We start from the raw sequence: 25,103 nt of genomic DNA, 5'->3' as shown, positions 1-25,103 counted from the left end.
TGTTGGCAGTGCCTTGCTGAACTACATTGTTTGGCTTTGACCTCAGGAATGAAAAAGGTGTTGAAAATATGGGGTCTTGGGAAATGGATATGAGAGAGATGGGATGAATCCATATAACAAGGCATTTTGCAGAAGAGCCGGGGTTAGGACAACCAGTGCAGTGTTTCCCCCCACCTCTGAGAGCTCTGTCCAGTTCATTCCATCACTGCTTTCTTTCAAGTCTACTGATTTTACAAGCTGCTTCTAAAGCTTCTGTCTGTTGCCTTGAGAAGGAGCCAAAGAAGCACAGAAAACTATAGCTAAACATAGCGTTGTCAGTGCAGAACATAATATTTTCCCCTTACATTTCTGCCAGTTGAGACCTTCAATTTTGCCCAGAACTCTTAGTCAGTTTCAGTCCATTGAAGATTCTAAAGTTATCTGTAAATGTTAACAAAAAGGTAAGTTGTTCATGAAATGTTATCTAAAAACAAAGGCCAAGAGCCAGGGAAGTTGGTATGCAGGTAATATGAATGTAGGCCATGGAAGTATCAGAAAGTGGAAAAAAACAGAGTTTTTAATGGATAACTCCACCAATTTCCTCATGCAAGCAAGTTAGAGGCTCAGAGTTGAAGTCTGTATGTGCCAAATATTTTGATTGCTGTTCTGTGTTTTGAAGTCAAAGCTCTGTGAAGAGAGAGCCTGCCTTAAACTGCTAGGCTTTGAGTCTGCAAAGCACAGAGAGCCAGGAGGAAGCATAAAGAGAAAACTAAGTTTAGCTTGTTGCCTCCCATTTTTACCCAAGAAGGATATTCACATCTGGTTGCCAACCTGGACCCCACATACAGCAGAGTCAGTTCCTGAAGTACGGGGAGGGAGTGAAAGATGCCTGGTTTATGGCTGTCCGATAGTCTTTGCATTCACTTCTCCGTGTTCAGTCAAAAATAACTGCTTATGCAGATTTATGCACAACACTTTTTGCAGGGGTTGTGGCCAGGGCCTTGTCTGTCCCATGTATTTGCCTGGACTGTAACCAGTGGGTCTCAGGATGCTACTAATTGTCCAGTTACGTATAGGGGATGCTGCAGGATCATGTACAGACATGGCACTTTGCCTTATGGAGAAAGGGGAGTGTTAAGGTCATGCAGACCCCTGGCATAGGGTTCTGAGCCACGTGCAAAGTGTCTCCAAACAAGAGACATGTCTCTGCCAGATCTGCATCCTAAGCTCCCTTTGCCTTGCTTTGCTGCTCAGGCTGATGTTGGATTTGTTTTGTGTGAGAATGCTAGTGATTAAACCCCTTTCCTTGCCACCTGACCTTCTTGCTACCAGACATTTGCCGCCAAAATGCACAGCCAGGGATGGCCATCACTTGTGTTGTAAATCACTCCTTGTCATGTTTCCAGAAGTGTATCTGGTCAGACACTTTCCTGAAAGAGTACATTTCAGAGGTCCAAGTGTTGAAGCAACAGACCTTTTCACTACATCAGCCTGCAGGCTTATTTGCCCAGACCCCTCCCAGTTCTGTGATGTCCAGGGTTCCCAGTTTTCCCCAATAAAAAAATTCCAAATTCTCTGATTAAAACCCCCAAATCCATGATTAAAATGAAATACCACTATATATATAGGACTCAGTCGAACATAATGTTTTATTGATATATTTACAATTTTAAAGCATTTTGGAAGCCTAACAGTGCCTCAATCAATATAATAAATTCTAAATCCATTTAACATTTTGGTATTTGATTTTAGGGGTTTTTATCATAGAAAAATCAGAGCTCCCTTTGCTCCTTTAGCTCACAAAACATAGGTCCAGGAGTGTGCGTACGAACCAGGAGCCAGACCCACCCCCCGGACAAGCTGCCCGCAGCCCTGTCCCACTCCCTGCTGGGGCCCTGCAGCCATGCATTCTAGCCCCCTGCCCAACACACTTCCCCCCTCCCTTCTTATGGGGGCCTCAATCCCTGCCCCACCAGACTTACTGTGGGAGCTGCCCTCCAGGCTGCCTGATCACCCTCCTCACACCCCTCTCAAGCCCCTTGCAGGTTGGAACTTTGCAAAAGAGCAAAATCTGTGGGTTTCTCTGTTAAAATGAGAAATCCACATTGTCCTCAGGTAAAGGGGGAAATCCACATTTTTCTCTGTTTTTCCTTGGGAAATGGAAAACCTGGATCCCTGGCAATGATGACACTGCCCAGTACCCTTGGAGAAGTGGGCTTCGGTGTGGATATCGTATCTTAAACAGAATAGCTTTCAGAGGGGAACCCAAAGGGTGGAGTGGGGGGAGTCACTGGAGTCTGCATCCCACCTTGCTATTCACAAGGAAGGGAGAAAGGCAGATTGCTCTGTCTGACAAGCATCCTTGCGGAAGTTGCATTCAGAAGGCAGTAAGAGAACTAGCTGTTCTCACGTCTGCTGTGCAAATTGCCCTGCATGTGTTTGCCTGAGAGCTTCTCTGACTATGCAAATGTGTCTCTCTCCTCTAGGTCCCATTCACTGTGTTGCAGGGTGAGGGGGTGGAGTATCTTGGCCATGCTAATGATGCCGTGATCGCCATCTCCAACTACCGGCTTCATATCAAATTTAAGGACTCTGTGATCAATGTAAGTCTGCATCTGTCTGTCCCTGGTTTGTTTTTGATCTCTTGAAGTACTCTTACAGCTCTGTCATCACTTTTCACTCAGCCAGGAGTCTCTGCAGTTGTTAGCTGTTTTACCTGTGGCACAGAAATTGCATCTCTCAGGAGCTCCATGGCCAGGGCATTTTCCATAGCCATGGCTGAAGTGGCTGTGCTTCTGGAGTGAGCGAATGCCCCCTGTCCTGGAATGTGGGCTAGAGTTCTTGTTTTAGTGGCAGTCAGGTTTTTCCCTTTCCTTTTTTTTTCCATATGCATCCCACCCTTCCACCAGAATCATAGAAAATATGGTTGGAAGGGACCTTAAGAGCAGGAAGAAATTCTTCAAGTGAGGGTTGCCAAAATATGGAATGGGCTTCCAAGGGACCTAAGCATCAGGATAGGGGAGTACTAAGGCCTAAGTGGGGGGCTTAGGTGTCTCTATACTAATGCTTGGAATATGGGAAATAAGCAGAAGGAATTTGCAGTCCTGCTTGCAGACAAAGATTTCAACCTGGTTGGGCTAACAGAAACATAGTGGGACCCTACCTACAATTGGACAGTGGGCATTGAGGGCTACAGTGTATACAGAGAGAATAGATTGGGAAAAAAGAGGGGGAGGGGGCATTGCTCTGCACATCTTATGTAATAAAATGGAGACAGAAGAAGGACAGATCATAATCCTATGGGTCAGGTTACAAGGGGGTAGGGCTAAAAGGGACTTTGTAGTGGGGGTCTACTACAGACCCTCACACTGGGAGGAGGAGTTAGACCTAGAATTCTTGAGACAGCTCTCTAGGGCAGTACACTCAAAGCACCTGGTTGTCATGGGTGACTTTAATTACCTGGATATCTGCTGGGAGGAGCAGTCAGCCAGGTTTGCCCATTCACATAGGTTCCTAATCTGCATACAGGACCTGCACCTAACAGAAGAGAGACGCAGTCCCACTAGGGGAAATGCCTTCCTCGACTTGGTGCTGGCCACAGGGGAGGACTTGGTGGGGGATCTGCAGGTACAAGGTAACCTAGGAGATAGTGACCACCTGTTGATAGGATTCACTATCCGGCGAAAGGTAGGAAAGATAACTAGTAGGGCAGAAGTGCTAGACTTCTGGAAGGCCAACTTCAACGAGTTCAGGAGATTAGTTGGAGTGGGACTGAGGGGTAATAACATTGGTGAGTTGGGAGTCCAGGGAGGGTGGGAGTTTCTCAAGGGACTGGTCTTGCAGGCACAGAGGGGTACCATCCCAGTACACATAAATAAAGGGAGGCAAAAGAGCCAAGAAATCCTCTTGGCAGAGCAGGGAAATCCAAGAGAGCCTACAGGGGAAAAGAAAGGCTTACAGGATGTAGAAGCAAGGGGCAGCCACGCGGGAGGAGTATACCTGTTTGGCTCGCAGTTGCAGGGAAGTAATGAGGAAGTCCAAAGCAGAAACAGAACTCAGGCTGGCAGCAAAGATTAAGGATAACAAAAAGTTCTTCTTTAAGTGCATAGGGAGAAAGAAGGTGGCGCAGGGTAACAGGACTGCTACAGGATGGACTAGGGCAACTTGTAACGGATAGGATAGACAAAGCTGAGCTCTTAAATGAATTCTGTGTTCCCAGATATGGATACAAACATGCCTCTCAATGAGATTTTAGTCTGGCTTAAGAGAAATACCAACCCACCAGTGGTTAGTGCTGACCTAGTGAAGGGGTACTTGGAAGGGTTGAACATATTTAAGTTGGCAGGCCCTAACGATCTTCACCCAAGTGTAGTAAAGGAATTGGCCAGTGTCACAGCAAAACCACTGGCGCAACTGAGTGCTCATGGTGCTCGGCAAGTCCCAGAAGACTGGAAAAGGGCCAATGCGGTCCCTATTTTCAAGAAGGGGAGGAAGGAGGACCTGGTTAATTATAGGCCAGTTAGCCTCACCTTTATTCTTGTCAAGACCTTAGGAAAAAAAATTAAGGATCACATTTGTGGGGGGCCAGTGATTAATACAATGTTACAGGGCTACCAGCATGGGTTTGTAGCAGGCAGGTCCTGCCTGACTAACCTGGGCTCTTTTTATGACCAGGCCACAAAGTGCTTAGATGCAGGAACAGAGGTAGATATTATTTACTTGGCTTTTAAAAAAGCATTCGACACAGTGTCACACCCAATTTTTACAAGTAAACTAGCTGTAACGTTGATTTTTTCAGTCAGGTGGGTGGGAAACTGGCTTATGGGACGAACCCAGAGAGTGGTGGTGGATGGGTCGGTTTGTACCTGGAGAGATGTGGGCAGTGGCATCCCCCAAGGCTCTGCCCTTGGACCAATACTGTTCCATATCTTCATCAGTGAATTGTATGCAGGTGTAGAAAGCACTCTGTCCAAATCCGCAGACGACACCAAACTATGGGGTATAGTAAACATACTAGAGGGTAGGGAGTGAATTCAGGCGGATTTAGATAGACTGGGGAAGTGGGCGGCTCAGAATAGGATGCAATTTAACAAAGATAAGTGCAAAGAAATGCTCCTGGGGAGAAAGAATCACCAATACACCTACAGATTGGGAAGTACCATTCGAAGTAGCACAGCAGCGGAAAGGGATCTTGGAGTCACAGTTGACTCAAAAATGAATATAAGTCGCCAATGTGACAAGGTAGTAAGTAAGGCTAACCGCACTCTTTCCTGCATTAGTAGGTGCATCACAAGCAGGTCTAGGGAGGTGACGCTTCCCCTCTATGCGGCTTTGGTGAGGCTGCAGCTGGAGCTCTGCGTCCAGTTTTGGGCGCCGCACTTCAAGAGGGATGTGAATAACCTGGAAAGGGTTCAGAGGAGGGCTACTTATATGGTTGTGGGCCTGCAGGTAAGATCCTATGAAGACAGATTGAGGGACCTGAATCTCTTTAGCCTCCGCAAGAGAAGGCTGAGAGGTGATCTCGTGGCTGTCTACAAACTCCTTGGTGGGGTCAACAGTGAATAGGGGATACAGTCTTTACCAGGGCACCCCTTGGGGTTACTAGAAACAACAGCCATATAAACTGAAGGAGAGTAGATTTAGACCGGACATCAGGAAGAAATCCTGTACAATGAAGTTTGCCAAAATATGGAATGGGCTCCAGGGGGTGGTGCTTTCCCCTACCTTGGAGGTGTTCAAAAGGAGATTAGGCAAGCACCTGGCTGGGGTTACTTAGCCCCAGTGCTCTTTGCTGCCTAGAGCCAGGGGGTCAGGCTTGATTACCTAATAGGTCCCTTCTGACCTTGGAAATCTATGAGGTCATCTAGTCCAACCCCCTGCTCAAAGTGAGAACATCAACTAGATCATCCTAGCCAAGGATTTGTCTAGCTAGGTCTTAAAAACTTTCAAGGATGGAGATTCCACAACCTCTTTGGGTAACCTGTGCCAGTGTTTTGCTACCCTACTAGTGAGAGAGTTTTTCTTAGTATCTAACCTAAACTTCCCTTCCTGCAACCTGAGATCATTGCTCTTTGTTCTGTTATCTGCCACCACTGAGAACAGTCTAGCTCTGTCCTCTTTGGAACCACCCTTCAGGTAGTTGAAGGCTACTGTTAAATCCCTGCTCAGTCTTCTCTTCTATGGACTAAATAAACCCAGTTCTCTCAGCCTCTCAGAAGTAATGTGCCCTAGCCCTCTAACCATTTTCATTGCCCTCTGCCAGACTCTCTCCAGTTTGTCCATATCCTTTCTGTAGTGGGGGCCCAAAACTGGACACAGTACTCCAAATGTGGCCTCACCAGTGCGGAATAGTTGGATTGTAAGACATGTGAGAAGGGCTTTTGCAGCCCAACCTAAAACTCACTTCTCTTGTATTGAGACTAGGGGCAGGGCACCTGGATCTGTGACCACACTGCAGAAGTTCAAGACTTCCTCCCACAGCATTATACACATGAGGGTCTCTCACCCAAATTTGCCTGCTTATCTTGCCCCCTCTCTATCTGTGATCCCCTTTGCTTACTAGGATGAATCCAGGAAGCCTGTATCACTAGTATCAAGTGCCATCAATGTTCTTTAGTACCCAGTGAGCCTTTCCCTGACAGTGAGACCATGACCGGGGGGGTGGAGGGAGGTCTTGTGTTTCTCCTTAAGGGAAACTCAAGCTTCTCAATTATAAAGCTGCATAAACTAGGGAACGTCCTGTTGCTTACTTCAAACCCTGGCTTACAGAGCCTTGACCAGGGCTGGGGTGCTGATCAGTGTGAGAAGTTTTATGATGTCCTATGTCTGCCTGCTTTAGGTGCCTTTGAGGATGATGGAAAGTGTGGAGTGTCGGGACATGTTCCAGCTGCACATTGTCTGCAAGGACTCCAAAGTGATCAGGTAGCTAAACTGTCCCATGATCTACTGCCACAGCATGAAGGCTTCTCCAGGCCCAGATACAGTCATCAGCCTTGGGGAACCCCTCTTCTCACCATCGCAGCTGTCAGGCTCCACCATCTAGAGGTGCCTTCTGTGTACAGGTGTGGCTGAGCCTTCCTTAGGGGAGGCCAGAGCCCCTTGGGCCTTCCAGGAAAGTTGGACTGTACCCCCCTCCCCCAGTTAAATTGCAAGAGAGTGGTGTTACCTGCAAGTATTTCCTGCCTGGGCCCTAGTGAGCTTGTGTCTTTGTGTTCTGCAGGTGCCATTTTTCCACCTTTAAGCAGTGCCAGGAGTGGCTGAAGAGGCTTACTCGAGCCATTGCCCGCCCTGCTAAGCCTGAGGACCTGTTTGCATTTGCCTACCATGCCTGGTGCTTGGGGGTTTGTGCTGATGAGGAGGATCAGCATGCACATCTGTGCCGCCCAGGTGAGTTGCCCAGGTAGAGCCTGCCTAGATGGAGGCAGACCATAGGGGTGCTGTTCACACCCTGTTATCAGGGTGCACCTTGTCTTCTCTTGTGGCTTTACTAATCCTTCCAAGAATCCAGTCACCCAAGTAATCCATGGCACTCCTTGCTATGAATGAGGTCAAGGATTTAATAGTTTTATAGGGTCTGACACTGGCCCAGGTAATGGAAACATCTGGAGTCATATTGGACAAAAGTGTCAGAGAGAGAAACTTGTATGCACTGGGAACAAGTCAACTCTGCTTGAGGAATCTAGAAGAAATATTCCTGGGACATGATTATTTCACAATTGACCACTAGGGGGCTTCCTTGTTTCTTCCTCTGAAGCTGCTGCTATGGTAACTCACAGGCCATGTCCAGATGAGCACAGCCGTTTGCTTCCCTGGGGACAAATAGCAGCATTGTACCTTGTGCAACAGCTACTTGTCCCTGGGGAACACCCGTGCCACATGTGCCAAGTTACCCTAGGAGTGGTAAGGGAGGCAGGGGCCAAAACTGTGCTGGCCCCAGCAGCTTTACTTGGGGTTATGGGGGCCTCCCGGGGCTGCAGCTGTGGCGATCCTGCAGAGCCTAGCCAGCAGCCACAGAACAGCTCCAGGCAGCCCAGCTCCACTTTTCAGCAACATGGAAAACACGTGACTGTGCAGTATGTGGCACTGCAAACATGTTTGCAGTGCCACATGTCCGTGCTCTTCTGAACATGCCCACAAAGAGGGGGTGGGATCAAACCATCAGTGCTTTGGCACGTCTCCATGTATTTGTGCTATGACACTGAGAGGTACTTTCTGTAAATCAGAACAAGAAATAAACACCATGGAACCAGCTGTAACCACTTGGAACTCTCAGTCCTCCCACAAAATACTATGAAGATAACATGATGTGGCTTATCTCTCATCTAGCCCTATGTTAGTGGTCCTAAAGCTTCAGCTGACAGAGTTGTTTCCTTGGTCCTGTTCAGTCCTCAGTAACTGCCCTGTGCTTCTACTATTCCAGGAGACCATGTAAGATACCGGTTTCAGATGGAGTTAGCAAGGATGGGCTTTGACTTGCAGAATGTCTGGAGGGTCTCTGACATCAACAGCAATTATAAGTGAGTAGTATACCAGGTATACCCTACCCAACTCGTCAACTTACCCTGGACAAGCCTCAGACAGAGAAGTGTACAAGCCAGACCCCACCAAATCCATCCCCTCAGATCAAGTAATTTGAGCAACACTGCACTTAACCTGCAGGGCTAGCATCACTGCAACAAATGCTGCCATGTCCAGTTTGTAATGTAATGGGTGTGGTTCTTCAACTAAAGCATTTTGGAACCTTTAAAACGATTTGCCTGAGAAGTTCTTTAATGTACAGCTCCTTTTTCTGATCAGTCCTGGGCTCTGAAGCATTCACATGGTAAGAATTCCCAGGTTCCCATGCCTGACTCAGTATTGCTGTGTTCTTAGTGTCATATTCTTTGTTTCATTGTTTATATGTACATCTGTGTCTTGTGTGTCTGTGTCTACCTGGTGCCTGTGGTGTAGAATGTAAGCTGTTTGGGCTAGGGATAGCCTTTTATTTTGCTTCCTAGTGAACCAAGTAGTAGGGCTCCTGGGCACAGTAACAGACACATAATAGTCTGGGGGCTTGACAGTAAGCCAATAAAAGCTTTTCTTCATGTGTCACAATCAACACTAAGCTCAAAACAACATTTATTTCTGCTGAGCCTAAGTGCCCTATTTTGAAATCCAGCAAATACTTCCCTCAGTTTTTCCTGCAGCTGTCTTGTGTCAGCAGACATCCTCATCTCAAGGTGAAAGACATTGTGCGTGGCCTTTTAGGAAGCCCCTAGAGCACTGTGAATCCCAGAGGAATCCTACAGCTTGTTCAGTTACCAGAGGAAATCAAGGTTGGCAGCTTCCTGAATTGAGGGGAAAATGGCAGTAGCCTGTTTGAAGAATGCTCTGTCTCTTGTTTTGACATTGCCCTTATACTACCCATCCTTTCCCCTGGTGCATCTCCTTGCAAACTCTGGTATCCAGCAACTTACTGAGTTCCTGGTTCACAACTTCCCTGCTGGCCAAAAGACCATTCAGGTAGCTGAAGTGACTTAATCATATCTTGTCATGTGGTGGCTGTATTGTGAATTTGTAAAAGATCTTTGAATAAGAAACAGTGTGTCTGCTTATCTATCAGAATGTTCTCTGGAACTTGCTGTCCACTTCACTTAACTCCCTCTGGGCATGTCCCCACATGCAGGGCCGCTACTTCTTTGCTGCTGTGCATGCCCTTGCACGTGCGCTTTGCTGTGGGGCAAAATGCCCCACTGTGGGGAAACTGCCATTTCCCCACTCCTCCCAGCTCCCTATGTGCTAGAGGAGCCAGGACGGAACTAGAGGAGGATAGATGTTCTGGTTGGCAGCCAAAGTATCTCCCAAGAGAACCAAGCCTCTGTGTCTGTGGCTGCATGTTTCTGTGGCACATGCCATAGTGCTTTTTTGCACAGTGTTTTAGGGGTTTTTTTGCTACCAGGTAATCCCGGCAAGGCAGATTTTAATGTGCTGGACCTACAGTTTGTGGTGCCAGAGACTGCACATGCCTGCACGTCTGGATCCAGCCTCTGTGGTCTCTGTATAAATCAGAACTGTTTTTCTGACTTACAAGAATTCAGTGTTGCCTTCTACTATAGTTACAGGGCTGGCTGCACCTTTGACCTCTCTCAGTCTCTTCAAGTATTGTGCATACTTGGTCTCAGGCTAAGAGCTGTCATCTTCTTGGGATGGAATTCTGTGGTTCTCTGCCTTTCAGGCCTTGAGACTGTGGTCCTCTGGTACCCACCATGATTATTACAGTAGGCCTGGCTTAGGATCAAGACCTGCAATTACTTTGTTCACAATTATTGGCCAGAATCATTGGCAGCCACTGACCAGAGTGTCTTAAAGCAAGGTATAATTTTATGATAACCAAAGCAAGGAAAAAAGACCTTAAAAAAACCCAATGAAGAATTCTTTGCATTTGAAAGTTTGTCTGATTTTTATACCAACTGTGCAATTGGTCCAGTAAAAGATATCGCCCGAAAACATTCTTGCCTGTCTTAATAGATAGACTATATACATATCCAGCTTGGCTTACCTGAGGTCTTCCTGTCTTTTGCACAAGGGGACTGGAAAGGTGAAACTTCCAGTACACTCCTTGAAACCTGTTAAGGTTTGAGCAACATAAACTGTTCCCTTAACTCAGAAACCAGTTCCCTCTCCCTGCTTCAGGGAATTTATCTTCAAATACTGCTCAGCCTTTGATCTTTACCATCCCCACCCCCTCCACAAGAGTCAGGTTACTCTTTACCTGTTTATAGCCCTTTTATCTGTTAGTTCCCAGCATTGTCAAAACCAATTTGCTGGAAACAGGATATAGGATCCTCAGAGTTAATAACTTTGCCATTAACTTTCAAGTGTGTGTGGGATGTTCTTATCTGGGAACCATCATATCCTTCCGGGCAATAGGCCTCACTGAATTAAAAAAAAAATAAGCGTAAAATAAACATTATACTATTGCTAATATGTCATTTTTCTCAGTAACTAGGTCACATAGAATAGTCATAATTATACAGCAGGTCCCTGTCCATCACACCCTAAATAGTATTTGTATAGCATCCCACACACTTGCTGGAAAATGTAATCTGTGTTCTGAAATATCCCACACAACAGTCAGAACTTTGTTTTTTTTAATAAAAATAGCATCTTTCAAAAGCCAGGGCACATTAAAGATTCATTCTCACCCAGTATCCTGTTTCATTTCCAGCTCTGTTCTATTTGCAGTCTTGCTCTCCCTTGCTTCTGATTTCTCTGCACTGCTGTTGCAGGCAGGTCATGTTCTCCTGCCTCTCTTCTGTCCTTCCAGCACAGGGCCCTATTTTAATCCAAGTCTGTCATTTAGCACCCATGACCATTTTCCTTGCAAGTATGTAGACACTCCACAGTGGTTGCAGATACCATTAAAATACACACTGGTGCCTGTGCTGAGATAGACTCTTTGAAATGACTATTGGTTGTAAGGTGAAAATGTGTTATTTAAATGCTCATCTGAAGGTCTAGAACACTCTAGGTTTTGCTCATGCTGACTTACGTAGTTGTGCTATTGTACCTGTGTTTCCTAGGATTAAACCCTGCTCATTCAGGAATCTTCCATGCAATACTTTGAGCACATGAAACCCACTGTGGAGTGTAAGTCTGCCATCTCGTATAGAGTTAGCAGAGGTGGTGAGTGTGTTACACACCCAGCTGGGAAGGTATGGCCTCCTGCTTGTAGCTTTGAAGGTCCCTAGGACATTCACCTGTAAGTTGGCTAAAATGGCAGCCATAGTACATGCACTTCTCTATGAGCTGCCTTTTAGTCATGTCTGACTCAAATATGCCAAAATTACAAGCCTTGACTATTTCCCTTAGTGCAGTTACAAGAGTCAGTGGATTGCTTAGGTATGTGCTTTCGATAACTTTGTATCAGATTTTATAACTTTATTAACAATAAGAGAAGAATTAAGTTTATTTTTGCCTGTTCAGATGTTCTTTCCTCTCCTGGAGAAATGCCCCATGCAGTGCAGTGATATTTTTCATTACTGTATCTGCCTTATTCCACCTACTGGCAATCTCTCAGGAGGAGTAGCTCATCCCTCTGCATGGAAACCAGTAGTATTCAGCTTGAAAGTTGATAGTGAGCTGACTTCTGCTGATCCTCCATTTGCACGTGAGAATTCTTTTCACCTAGAGTTTCTGTGGGTAGGTATGACTAGTAAGGTTCTGCCCATCATCTTTCCTGCGGGTGAATGCTAGAGTTCAGTTCTGTGGAACATAAGACAAACAATGGCTGTCTCTTCATTTTTCCGCATGCCTGCTTATTCAGACATCCCACTTGCACACCACTCCCAAGCCCTTTTTGGTGCCTTTTTCTTCTTCCTCCTCTAATACCACCAAAAGTCAACAAACCAAGGGCCCAAATAAGAACCCAAAGTGAGATTGTAGCCGGGCAGAGCTGGAATAATGAGCTACTGTTTCTAATGGCTATTGCTGTCCTTATAGAAGAATCCCACAGGCCAAATTCGGCCCATCAACATATTGGATCCAGCTTGTGGGCAGGCACGCATCAATTAATTGCATCCAGCGCACAGTGCTCTGATTGGGGCCAAGCCCTGACCAGCATGCACAACTTTCTGGCAGAGCAGCTTCCAGTATGGCTGCAGCCACCCACATACTGCTTGGCTCCCTCAGCCTCCAGTGGTTCTCTTCCTCCTGCCCCTGCTGCACCACTTTGGGCAGCAGGTAGCATGGGGATGCGTGCCAGGCACCACATGCCCAGCCAGGAGGGGTGGGAAGCTGTAGCCAGGCAGCTTCTGCCCCAGTGTGCATGGCTCCAACTCTCAGCCACCTTCTACTCAGCCCCCCCCACTGGGAAGAGGTGGTGCTGTCCCCAGCCTGCCTGCAGCAGCAGCCTGCCCTTGCCCTGCACACAAATCCTGGGGCACACGCCCCACATGTCCTCCCAGGGTGCATGCAGTGGCAGGAGCCACCCTGCACCCTGTTTGGATGAGCCACTCGCTGCTTTGTCCTGTGCCCCACCCTGGCTGTGCAGCACCTGCCTCTGCTCCTGCTCCTGCTCCAGCTCCCCTCCCTCCCTCACCGCTGGGGCCTTGATCTGCCTCCTACTTCACCTCTTCCTTCCCCCTTGCCCCTTCCCCCACAACAGACTTACCAGCTGGACACTACTCTCCAAGCTGCCTGGCTGCATATCAGCAATCAGATCATAGTTTCATACTTGGTAGAGTCGGAAGGGACCTGAGCAGATCATCAAGTCCGACCCCCTGCCATGGCAGGAAAAAGTACTGGGGTCAAACCCCAGCAAGGTGTTCATCCAGCCTCCTCTTAAAGACCCCCAGGGTAGGAGCCAGCACCACTTTGCTTGGAAATTGGTTCCAGATCCTAGCCGCCCTGTATCAGCCAATATCGCTCATTAAAATCAGATCAGTATCAGCTGATATGGCCATAGGTATCAGCTCAAAAAAATGTCTATTAGTGCACCCCTACTTTATTTTGAGCTATTCTTCAATTGCCTCTATACTATTCAAGAAAACCTAAAAATAATTTTCCCTGATTTAGAAATAAAATTGAAATGTTACAATAGCTGTTTGGTTTTTAGTATAAGATTTGTTTTTTATCTACAATTTGTTAAAATTATATCTTCTGAAAGATTTTATGCATGCGGCCCTCAGCAGCTCACCAAAATTCATTAAGTGACCCACCAGCTAAAATAATTGCCTACCCCCAAGTTAGAGGTATGTTGCAGGCATTCTGTGTAAAGTTTAAGCTTAACCATTCCCCATGTTCTAAAATGGCACAAGGCAGCACTGGACAACCTTTGCTCTTGAGACAGATAAAAACTGTGGTATCCTTTTGGTTTTGGCTCCATTTTTTCTAATTGTTCTAGCTCTGTTCAACTGGGATCTTGCTTTGGGTTCTTACTTGAGCCTTTGGTTTCTTAGCTTTCGATGGTGTCTTAGCAGGAAGAAAAGAGGCACCAGGAAGGGCTTGTGGAAGTTGTAGTTGCACTAGGAATAAAGAAAAATAACCCACTTAATAATAAAACCCTTTGTCCCCGTAATAAATGAGTAGGGGCTATTCTCATCCTCTTTCTGGCCCTCACCATCTACTAATTTCCTGGTGTGTGACTTGCCTCCTTACACCTGTAAGGATTGCCCAGGTCTAATGGGATGTTCTCTTGCCCTGTGTTCCTTTGGGGAGGGCAGGACTTCTTACCAAATGCTCTGTGATGATGATTTGTCCTGGGATGTCCAGTCTCACACAGCCCAGTCCACGTCTCTTTTTCTTAAGATAGCTGTTTAAACAAATGATTGTTGGTCTCATGGCAGCTGGGAATAATCACCCAAAGCTCATTGTGGTCATTAGTCATGTTCGAATAGACCTGTTCTCCCTGTAGAGAGATGGAAAAATGCATATTCAGATTGCCCAGCTCTGATCTCTGCCTTATTACCTTCTCTTTCTAGACTCTGCACCAGTTATCCCCAGAAGCTGCTAGTTCCGGTCTGGATCACAGACAAAGAGCTGGAGAATGTGGCCTCCTTTAGGTCTTGGAAAAGGATCCCTGTTGTTGTATACAGGTAAAAAGAATCTGCAATAGCTGTCCTTTCCCTCCTAGCCTATGATACATAACATCACGAATCCTGCCCTAGGGTCAGTACACTCTGGGTACTGTGACTGGAGCACAATTAGAAATCAGGTTGTGTGCTTGTACCTCCAGCCAGCTACTTTGGAAATTTCTTTGTGCTCTCTCTGTTGGGAGCCCACACAAACACACATCATCCCCTTCAACAACTATGAACCTTGATGGAGGGCACTCACACAAACACACATCATCCCCTTCAACAACTATGAACCTTGATGGAGGGCACTATGCAACGAGGAAAGAAGATATAATTCCCCATCAGATGTCATAGTTTCCCTACGTACAGTCGGAGCTAAGGCTGCTAGTTCTGTCCCTACTAGAGGTGCCACCTGGAACTAAGGTCTGCAGAGCACTTGTAGCCAGGCACTGTAATTTTCTTAAACTTTGTAGGCCTGTTTTTTGCTTAAAGGTAACTTAGGAAAAGGATTAGACAAAAGTGGTTCAGCTGCTTTTTAAGAACGTGAAGAGTAAAATGTACTCCCTCCCCCCTAGGGAGAAAAAAATCCTCCCCAGGAGTTTGACACTTTTGAAAGCTCTGGTGGCTTGTATAAATTCTGCAGTTAACAGAGGCACTGGCCCTTGGGCACTGGTGGTACTTTTTAATATTCCAGGGCAAATTGTTTTTGATTGAACTGAGTTCTCTGAGTTTTTGAACTGTGTACTTCATTCATGCACAGTAACTCTCTGACAAGGCTGGAACTTTCTGACTACAATGTCCGCAGGCAATGACACTTGGGCACACAAGGGCATTTATGTAGTAAACTTGTAGTGAATCTGTTGCATGAGCAGAATAGCCCCATCTCATTCACTGTGCAGTGACCCATCCTACCATGGTACAGTGCACAGTAACTATAGAACGTAGCAACCCTTGTCATGAATGACGCAGGGCTCTGTGGGAGTCCTGTCTGATTAAAAGTAACACGCATGAAATAGATTGTTCCCTAATCAGGTACACAGCGAGAGGAGCAGCCTGTCCCACTCCATGTGCACCTGGCAAGGTGTGTCCTCGGGGTCTCTAGCCATAAATTTTCTTCAGTCAATTTCTTCTTTAAAAAAAAAAATCTCAGGAATTTCATACAAGGTCCCCAAAAACACCAGAGCCCAAAGCCAGGAGGTTCAAAAGGAGATAGCACTTGCAGTGTTAGCTCTGTTTCCTGGTACTGTTATTTAATAAATATGGAAGTAAGCTGACAAAAGGATGTAGCAAACTGAGCTTAACCTAAATGTCACATCTCACTTACAGCAGGGTCATAATAAACATGGTTGGCACTAAGTCCAGCTCTTTCCATTGTTAAGTTGGATTTAAAGCTAACTGCATCCTACATTGAAGGAAGGTGGGTTTGGCGCAAATGAGCGCAGTTCTGTTACCCTAATGCTTGTCTTTTTTAGAAATGATAGGTGACTGGGAGCTGTGTCTATCTTTTGTGTCCCCACCAGAGATGAGGTGTGATGTCTGATTTTCTGCCTTTCTTGACTGAATGTTTATCAATGTAATATTATGTTGCAATAGTTTTAGTATAAAAATGTTATCACACAACTCCTTTGGTACATCATACTCATAGCTGTAATTCTTGGCAGGCTTCAATGAAGTTATGGGAAAGAAATATTAAATAAGTTATGTCACAGGTGTCAAATATATGGCCCATGGAGCTGCTCCATTTGGTCAGCTGGACTACTGGAAGTAGGGAATATAGGTGTGAGTGGTGGTGGGTGTGATCTGCTGTAGATTCTGGTGCCCCCTGTGGCCCTCAGAAGCAAGTGGGCAAACAAGGGCTGTGTCACACAGCTTTTGGTCATCTGACCTGCTGCCATGGCAAGAGGCTGTCTGCCCATGGCTGCTTACGCTGTCATCACTGTGGTGGCTGCAGCCACCACCACTGTTGTTGCTGCCACCACATGGATCTCTGTCATTGCTACCACTGCAGCCCCGCCAGGTAAATTTGACACCAGTAGGTTATATTCTTTCTTGCACGCTTGTCATGCTTGTCTGTCCACATGAGTGCTTCACATGCACCCAGGATCAGAAACTTTTGGCTAGGGGATGCTTAGTGTGACCCTAAAAGAGGGTTCTGGCCAAAAGACTGATGTTGAGGCTGTGCACACCAACTTTAGAGTTCAGACCATAGGTTGTAAAGAACATTAGGTCTTGCAGAGACAGATAACTTTTTTCCCTCCAAAGCATCTTCCTAGTCCTCAAAGTTTCTTTATTGTGCCTAGGTGAGAAACTTCTAGCCGGGGGCTTAGGCTGTACAAGTTTTGACATAAATAACCATTGCAGTTGAGCATCCTCTGTCATTCCTGAGTTGAGTTTGATTTGACAGACATTTGATTCAGTTTTATGAGCTTTGTTTATGCTTCTCTGCTCTGGACATAGCTGTACCTCAGAATCATTCAGTAACAGTCTTGCTGTTCTCTTCTGGCACACTAAGAACTAACTTTGGATTTGGTCACACCGACACTCATCTCTAACATCCACAGCCCCAGCAGCCTGGGCCTCATTCTGTCTGCTGTATGTATTTGGTGGTATCCTTCTATGCCTAGTGTGTTCAGCGCTGAGACAAGGAAATGTACTGTGTCTCCATTCTCGCCATGCTGATTTCAGGTTTCACTGCTGGAGTGGTACATGGAGTAGCTAAAGCTTGCTGACACCTGTTCAGCATCCACTCAGCTGGTGTCAAAAGCATGTATTTTCTTCTCCAGCATGCCCTTCCCTGGCCCAATATGCCCACATGGATTGTTGCCCTTTGTAGTCTGGTTCTTTCTGGGGATGATGGCCTTGGTCAATATTTGATGTGTAGTGGTTATAAACAGTGTCTCTGCTTGTCCCACTTGTATCTGAAGTTGGTGAACTTCAGGCTAAACATTAGTTTGGGAAGGTCCAAATATTAGTTTGGAAAGACCAGAGAATCTGGCTTAGTCTTCTTTATTTGTGGGAGCAAAGCCATGTGTCCTGTGCTGGTAACTGCCCTACAGGGCAGGGGAGTCCCCAGAAGGAACAGAGGAAGAATGCTCTGGCCAGAAGCCTCCTTCCTTCTGCTCCCTGCATAGGGGGGAAGTCCTGAGCACTCCTTTTGGAAATTTCTTAGGCCAAACAGGGGAGCCAGGTCTTTAACACAAGCTTCTCTTTTCATTAACTGCCCACTCTTCACCCTATTGTACCCCTCCACTGTTCCCTACATTTAACCTGCTGTGCACTCCTCATTGCTGTCTGGGGCAGGCACTGAGGGAGACAGTTCATGAGACGAGACTTTGGCCCATTGGAGTACAACTGCTCTGAATGCTGTTGAGTTCTCACAACTGGACACCTGTCTCTAAAAAGGGTCAAGGATGACCCAGTGGCTTGTGTGCTAACCTAGGAGACAGGGCTTAGAACACTGGTCTCCCAGACACCATGTATGCTTACCTAACGTCTCTGTGTATCAGTTATATGTGGCAAGAATGACAGTCCCGTCCTACCTCACTGGGGGTAGGAGAGTTGAGAAAGAGCATCACATGTGTAGGCAGTTCAGCCATGGGAACAGATGAGTACCTGTAGTAGCTGGATGAAGAGGGGTTCATTTGCTGGGAGATTGCCTGGTGTCTGCAGAGGGCTAGACCAGACTCACTTGCTTTCTCAGACATCTGCGGAATGGGGCTGTGATCGCTCGTTGCAGTCAGCCAGAAATAAGCTGGTGGGGCTGGCGCAATGCTGATGATGAGTATCTTGTGACCTCCATTGCCAAAGCCTGTGCCTTGAACCCTGGAGCAAAAGCAGCCAATGGAATGGCCCAAAATGGAACCAGTGAAGGCAACGAGGCCTGTGACACAGACTTTGGTAAGATGTCCCCCATCTCCCACCACCTGCTTTCCAGACACAGATGCTGCTTAGTTCTCTGCAGTGATTTCCAGACTTGGGGCTTACATTAGAGCTACAGGCAAATCCAGGCAGCTGGCTTTCCACATGGTGGGGGGGGGAGTTGATGCTCTGTTTAAAACAGGCTCCAAGATTAGTGGTTAGGCCTTTTCAGACTTTGACTGCATTGCACTGAGCAGAGATTTTAACAAGCACTTTTTCAGAGTCTGGCAGCACTAGCTTAGTGAAGTGGGAGCACAGCCATGGCACAGGAGGGAGGGGCACCCAACCATAAAGAGGCTCAGCCTGTTCTTGCTCTACAGATTCCTCACTGACAGCATGTTCAGGTGTGGAGAATGCAGGTGCTCCGCAGAAACTGCTCATCCTGGATGCCAGGTCCTACACTGCAGCTGTGGCCAACAGAGCAAAGGGAGGAGGCTGTGAATGTGAAGGTATTCAACTATATTTGGGCATTGTAGCAAATTTCATGGCATCTACCTGCTTTACTCTCTCCCATTTGTTGGGGTCCTTCAGTACATGGTGTGGGATGGGGCGGCCTCTGAGTAGCGTTTCCAACGCACAAATCTTTTTCAGTTTCCAGAGTACTGCAAGGTTGTTGGTTGTAGCCATGTTGGTCTAAGGACATGCTCAGGCAAGGTTCTTTCGGTGGATGTGATGTCTTTTATTAGATAACTGAATAGTTGGAAAAAACGCTGCAAGCATTTGCCAACTAAGCTGCCTACTTATCCTTGAGACTGTTCTGGGACAGACTGCCTGCTTATGAGCAGGGGTCAAGAATGCACTTGGGTAAGAGGCAGCAGCCCCTGTTCTGCAAGTTGTGTCCAGGTTGTGATAGAACACCTGCAATGACACACTGTGTAGCAGATCTTATCTGAGCTTCTCTGCATTATGTTTAGAGTATTATCCCAACTGCGAAGTGGTGTTCATGGGCATGGCCAACATCCACGCCATCCGGAACAGCTTCCAGTATCTTCGTGCTGTCTGTAGCCAGATGCCAGATCCTAGCAAGTAAGTGTTCATTCTCTTAGTTCATCATGACATCATGGCTGCTACTCTCCCTGCTCATTTCTTTCCTTATCCCTCTAGAAATCCTCACTGCCTTGTTCCTGTTCCAGGCCAACAGAGAGTGGGAGGGAAATGTCAGCACATTTGCTGTGCTTGAGCATTACACACTCTGTGATTGCCAGTGACCAGCAAGGGAAACTTCTGAAGGAATGTTGTTGCTCTTTTTCATGGGCATGGGACTGACTTGTTCATACACCTGTAAAACACTATCCCCAGAGAAAGTTAGACAGAGTAATCCCTGATAATGTGTCTCTTCTGTGTGTTTCGGTAAAGAGTAACAAGGAGTAATGCTGGGAGTAACAAGGAATAACGGCCATAAGTTGATGGAGAGTAGATTCATGCTAGATATCAGGAGGCACTACTTCACAGTCAGGGCGGCTAGGATCTGCAACCAACTTCCAAGGGAAGTGGTGCTCACTTTTACCCTGTGGGCCTTTAAAAGGAGGCCAGATAGATACCTTGCCAGGGTCGTTTGACCCCAGCATTCTTTCCTGCCCATGACAGGGGGTCAGACTTGATGATCTGCTCAGGTCCTTTCCGACCCTACCAACTATGAAACTATGACCACCAAGTATTTGAGTCCCAGAAAAAATGGATTTGGTGGCTGTCTTCTATATAGTTCTTCCTGAGCTGGCCAGCTTGCCTCAGTAGGAGATGATGTGGGAAAAAAACAGGAACATTTTCAGGACTCTAGGGAATCTTGAGATAGATGTGTCCTTGAGCAGATAGCCAATAAACCACTTCCTTTCCTATGCACATACTTTAGCTGGCTTTCAGCCCTGGAGAGCACCAAATGGCTGCAGCACCTTTCTATCATGTTGAAGGCAGCAGTTCTCGTCTCCAATGCAGTGGATCGAGAGGGGCGTCCAGTGTTGGTTCATTGCTCAGATGGCTGGGACAGAACCCCACAGATTGTAGCGCTGGCAAAGATTCTTCTGGACCCATATTACAGGACCATGGAGGTATAATGGTGCTCCTATTTCAGCATCTGTTTAGTTGCTTTTGCCTGTGATAAGCTTCAGACAGCAGAAAAAAAGTCAGAGTGGAATTGCTATTCACTATATTGCTCTGTAAGAATTTCCACGACTCGTTGCAGTGTGGTTTTCCTGTCCATCCACCTTAGACCTTTTCTGTAATGCATATTTCACTGGGTGGAAACCATGGGCTTTAGTAAAGAGGTAAAAATAGGACGGCTCAGCAGGTTTCCCACCATGTTCTCTGCATGTCACCCAAAGGGATTTGCTCCATTGATTTAGTGGCCACTCTTTTATCATCTGATTACAGGTTCTAAAAAGTATCTGTTCAGTTCTTTTGAATAAACCACATCCTTCTAGAAAAGCATGAGCTTTCAAGTTACTTTGCTCCTGAATTGAGCGCAAGTACAGTATCCTCTCTAGCCCTTCAGAAGCCTGCTGAAGCTGCCTGCATTATTGGAGCTGCTTCATGCTGCTCAGTGCTGCAGCCACCCCACACTGCAATTAAATTTCTTCATTGTTGACAGGGTTTCCAGGTGCTGGTTGAATCAGACTGGCTGGATTTTGGCCACAAATTTGGTGATCGCTGTGGCCACCAGGAGAAGGTGGAAGATCAGAATGAGCAGTGCCCAGTGTTTCTTCAGTGGCTGGATGCTGTCCATCAACTGCTCAAACAGTTCCCCTGTCTTTTTGAATTTAACGAAGCTTTCCTGGTAAGAACTGTGCCTATCCAACAAGAGCTGAGGCAGAGGGAAAACTGGGATGGTTAGAGCTTGTTGTAGCTTAGGAAAAGCAAGGTGGACTTCTCTGAAAATGAAAAGCACTTTATTATTAGATGGATTTTTTTAGTGGCTATGGGGTAAAGGAGGTCTCTACCAGTGAGGCCTCTGGGCAGTGGAGGCAGAATGGGGGCATGCCTGTTTGGCGTTATTTGATCTTTTGGATTAGTATAAATCCTCAGCCTAGTATCCTCACTGTGGCCACTCGGCTGATGCAGTCTGCCCTGACATACGTGCATTTGATTGTACTGTCAGTTCACCTCTAGCTCTTTACAGTTACGCAATGCTAATGGAATTCTACAATATGCCTTTTTTGCTGCCACAGTGGGGTGTGAGTCAGTTTGATAGTTATGTCCTGAACATTTCAGTGATGATAACAGGTTAAACACTCTAGTGTGAAAGATTTAAAAATATCTTTTCCACCCTTTTCAGTCAATAGTTGACAGACCTGCTTGTTCATCTGATTTTGGAGATGTTTTTTCAAATAAATATGGACCTTCTTGTTGGTCTCTACCTCACTATAGACACATTAGAACAGTTTTATAATGTGAACTGATTATTTTTGTCTGCTTCATATTTTATGTTAATGAGGAATGTCACTCTTTTTATGTTTTCTGGGGTTTTATTGCAGTCAATTCCAGTAATGATTGATTTACAGGGTCCTAAAAAATCGGCTGTAGAACAAATCTTGGTAAATTTGCCAAAATTGTTTCCTAGGCATTGATGAGTATTTGTTGCTTCTTTGCAATTTATACTGAGTAAGACAGCCTCTGGCAAAGGGGTGGATTTAATTATATGCAAGACAGGTCTCCTTATGCATGGAGACCCTTTCTAGGATATAATATCTCTAATGTAGCAAACCAATCTTGTCTCCTTGTTTTACTCTTGTAGTTATATGGACTGGATCCAAACATGCAGTCACATGTGGTTTGTGACACTGCAAACCTCATGAGTTGCACATTAATCAGTGTGCGATGCTGCTAATTTCCAGCGCTGGGGCAAAACTTGCTACTGGGATTTCCCAGTAGCAAAAAAAAAAAGCCTGGAAAAAAGTGGCGTCAAAGTGGAAGATGCTAAGACAAATGCAGAGATGCATTCTCTGGAGAGCCCCCATGCATGCTGTGCTGTGGAGCCCCATGCTGAGGCACCCTGCACCACAACCAGCCACTCTCTGGCTGGCTGGGATGCAGGATGCCTCAAAACAGGGGAATAGGCAGCCCTGGGCTACTGCTTCCCTGTCTCTGTGTGCCTCAGTGCAGGGGCTCCACTGTGGAGCTGCAGGCTGCCTGCTCCCCCATCTCAAGGCACACTGCCTCAGAGTGGCTGCTCCACCTGTCTCAGTGCAGGGGCTCTGCAGTGGAGCCCCCATGCTTAGGCACATGAAAACAATCTTGAACCACTCTGCGCCCTAGCCAGGGACTCTGCAGCACAGAGGGACTCCACAGCATGTGTAGATGGGGGTGCAGGCAGTCCTGGGCTGCCTGCTCCCCCATCTCAGCATGCTGCTTCCTGGCTGGCCAAGGCACAGGGTGCCTCAGTGCAGGGAATGGCTAACCCTTATTGAGGCACCCTGTGACCTAGCCAGCCCCCCACTTCAGCATGTGGAGGAGTGGGACAATGTGTCCCACTGCAAAGCACATGGCAGGTGCGTGCACTGCGGCACAAAGTAGTGGCACAAATTTGCACTGCTACTATTTGTGCTGCTACAAAGGCATGCCCCTGCTCATGTGGACTCAGCCATGTATTTTAAACAGACTCAGTTTTGTTTTTTCACTACCTGGTAATGCTTCCATTTACCAGCACACCCTTAACTAGCTCTGTGATTGCTGTTCCTAGCAAAGCCAAGTCTTTTATGCAATATCCTTAACCAAGTCACCAGTGTCAGAAATTGTAGTTTCTAATTAGCCCATATGTCAATTTTTCAAATTCAGGTGATTTAACTACGGTTTATTTGGCATGCTGGCCTGAATCATTGTCCATGGTGCTTCTGAATACCTTGGTCTAGAAATTTGCAACCCCTCAAGTTCCCAGTAAGTCAAATTGCAGATCTGCAGGGCTTCTGTATCTACGACATAGAGAAGAGTGAAGGATTTCACCTCCTGTGGTTTCTCAGTTATCCCATGTGCTTCTAGGAAAACATAGAAGCATAGTAGCTATAGCTGCTGCCAAATCCTCTTCCTGACAGAGAGATTCAGATGGCTTCATTTATTCCATTTCGGCCAAAGTCTTAATTTATACACCTGACACCAGTTGCATGAGACACAAGTAGTACTAGGAGGAGACCAAATGGTGCTTTCTAACTCACATAAGGCAAGCCAGAATTACAGAAGGATGACTGCCTGGCACATGGCAAGGTAAGTAGCTGATTTCATCTTCTCGCAGGATGGATGAGGAAAGCTGAGAGGCCAGGAGTTGGGTTAGGATAGCATGGTTTAGGGTGACCTGAACCCCAAATAGGGTGGGAGGTCATGTTCCCACTGGGATGTGAGAAGCATTGTGGGCCCTGGCAACTGCTCATTTCTCTTGGTGACACAGGTGAAACTGGTACAGCACACATACTCCTGCCTGTACGGGACCTTCCTGGGCAACAGCCCTTTTGAGCGAGAGATGCACAACATATATAAACGCACCTGCTCGGTGTGGTCACTCCTGAGAGCTGGCAACAAGAACTTCCACAACCTCCTCTACATGGCCAGCTCTGAGCAGGTGAGCAGAACTCCCAGTCCAGGTATTTGAGTAGAAGGGCATGTTTGAATAGGGAGGCAGGATCTGGGAGGTTTTGGGTGGGTAAAAGCCTCCTGTCTTCTGCTGTCTCCCTGCATGTCACTTTTCCTGAAGGTGCTGCACCCAGTGTGCCATGTGCGAGCGCTGTATCTCTGGACAGCAGTGTATCTCCCAGCATCATCCCCCTGTCCTCTAGGGGAGGAGGGCATGGACCTCTACTTGCCTTCAGGATCCCAAAGCCAGGAGTTCAGTGGCAGATCTTTGGACAGGTAAGAGAAAACAGCTTCAAGCTCAGATTCCCTGCTGTTCACACAGTCCTGCATTTCCTTCCTGCTCCCACAGACAACCCCTTTGGCTGACACAACACATAGCATTGCGTCTGCCCTGATGAGCACATGCCATCTTTGTGATGCCTTTGGCTGTCCTGATAGTGTCCTGCACTTGCCAGCCCTTTTTGTCTCTCCAGGTTCTTAGGGGGCCACCTAGAAGAGAGTGAACACACCTCCCCACCATATCAAGTTTAGGAATGCTACATGTACTGATCCTGAGGCCACCTTCTAACAGTGCAAATACCAGTGTCCTGAGTAAACAAAAGCTCCTAGGTAGGGTGTTATGTGAAAAAGAGGTCACAAACTAGGATTGTCTGCATCATTGCAGCTCCACAGTTAGTTGGCTTGGCATTTTCAGCCTACCTCTGATGCTGCCTTTGCCTTCAGTTCCATGTGTGAGATCCTTGATGGGCCAGCTATGCACAGGTAAAGAACACTCTTTCAGACAAATCCTTCTGAGTAGAGAGAGTACCATGCATACAATAATACCTTTGCCCAAAGACTCAGCTCCCCCAAAATTGGGGGGCGTGTATTAATCAGGGAAGCTGATTTTCTGCCCTGGATAGAAATGCACCCTGCTTTGATTCATGTTCCACAGTATGGGTGACTGCTGTGTCCTGAGTCAGGGGGGCACTTGCCCCCACACCAGCCAGTCAGCAACTTGCGGGGGGGCAGTCTCCCCACAGCTAATCGCACCAAATGTGTGGGGACCCTCCCCCAGTTGGTGCAATCAGCCGTGGGGGGACTATAGGAATCACTTCT

The 25,103-nt window shown here is 46.7% G+C and overlaps 1 protein-coding gene across 5 annotated transcripts in view; it reads left to right on the top strand.

The window, feature by feature from the left end:
* Positions 1-25,103, top strand: part of MTMR4 (myotubularin related protein 4) — an 84,952-nt gene that overhangs the window by 53,929 nt on the left and 5,920 nt on the right. For all 5 annotated transcript variants that reach the window (XM_090024984.1, XM_090024981.1, XM_090024983.1 and 2 more), the window contains 12 exons: positions 2,466-2,582; positions 6,818-6,900; positions 7,199-7,365; positions 8,399-8,495; positions 14,439-14,552; positions 18,235-18,431; positions 18,773-18,901; positions 19,367-19,478; positions 20,302-20,497; positions 21,037-21,222; positions 23,824-23,994; positions 24,127-24,281. In XM_090024984.1, coding sequence (XP_089881110.1) covers positions 2,466-2,582; positions 6,818-6,900; positions 7,199-7,365; positions 8,399-8,495; positions 14,439-14,552; positions 18,235-18,431; positions 18,773-18,901; positions 19,367-19,478; positions 20,302-20,497; positions 21,037-21,222; positions 23,824-23,994; positions 24,127-24,281 — 1,724 coding nt within the window. The remainder of the gene's footprint in view (positions 1-2,465; positions 2,583-6,817; positions 6,901-7,198; positions 7,366-8,398; positions 8,496-14,438; positions 14,553-18,234; positions 18,432-18,772; positions 18,902-19,366; positions 19,479-20,301; positions 20,498-21,036; positions 21,223-23,823; positions 23,995-24,126; positions 24,282-25,103) is intronic.

This window comes from Crocodylus siamensis, chromosome 13, assembly GCF_052110815.1.
Source record: "Crocodylus siamensis isolate JL-2025a chromosome 13, ASM5211081v1, whole genome shotgun sequence".
Taxonomy (NCBI): domain Eukaryota; kingdom Metazoa; phylum Chordata; order Crocodylia; family Crocodylidae; genus Crocodylus; species Crocodylus siamensis.
Note: the sequence above shows the minus strand (reverse complement) of the source record. Positions and strands in the feature narration are given on the sequence as shown.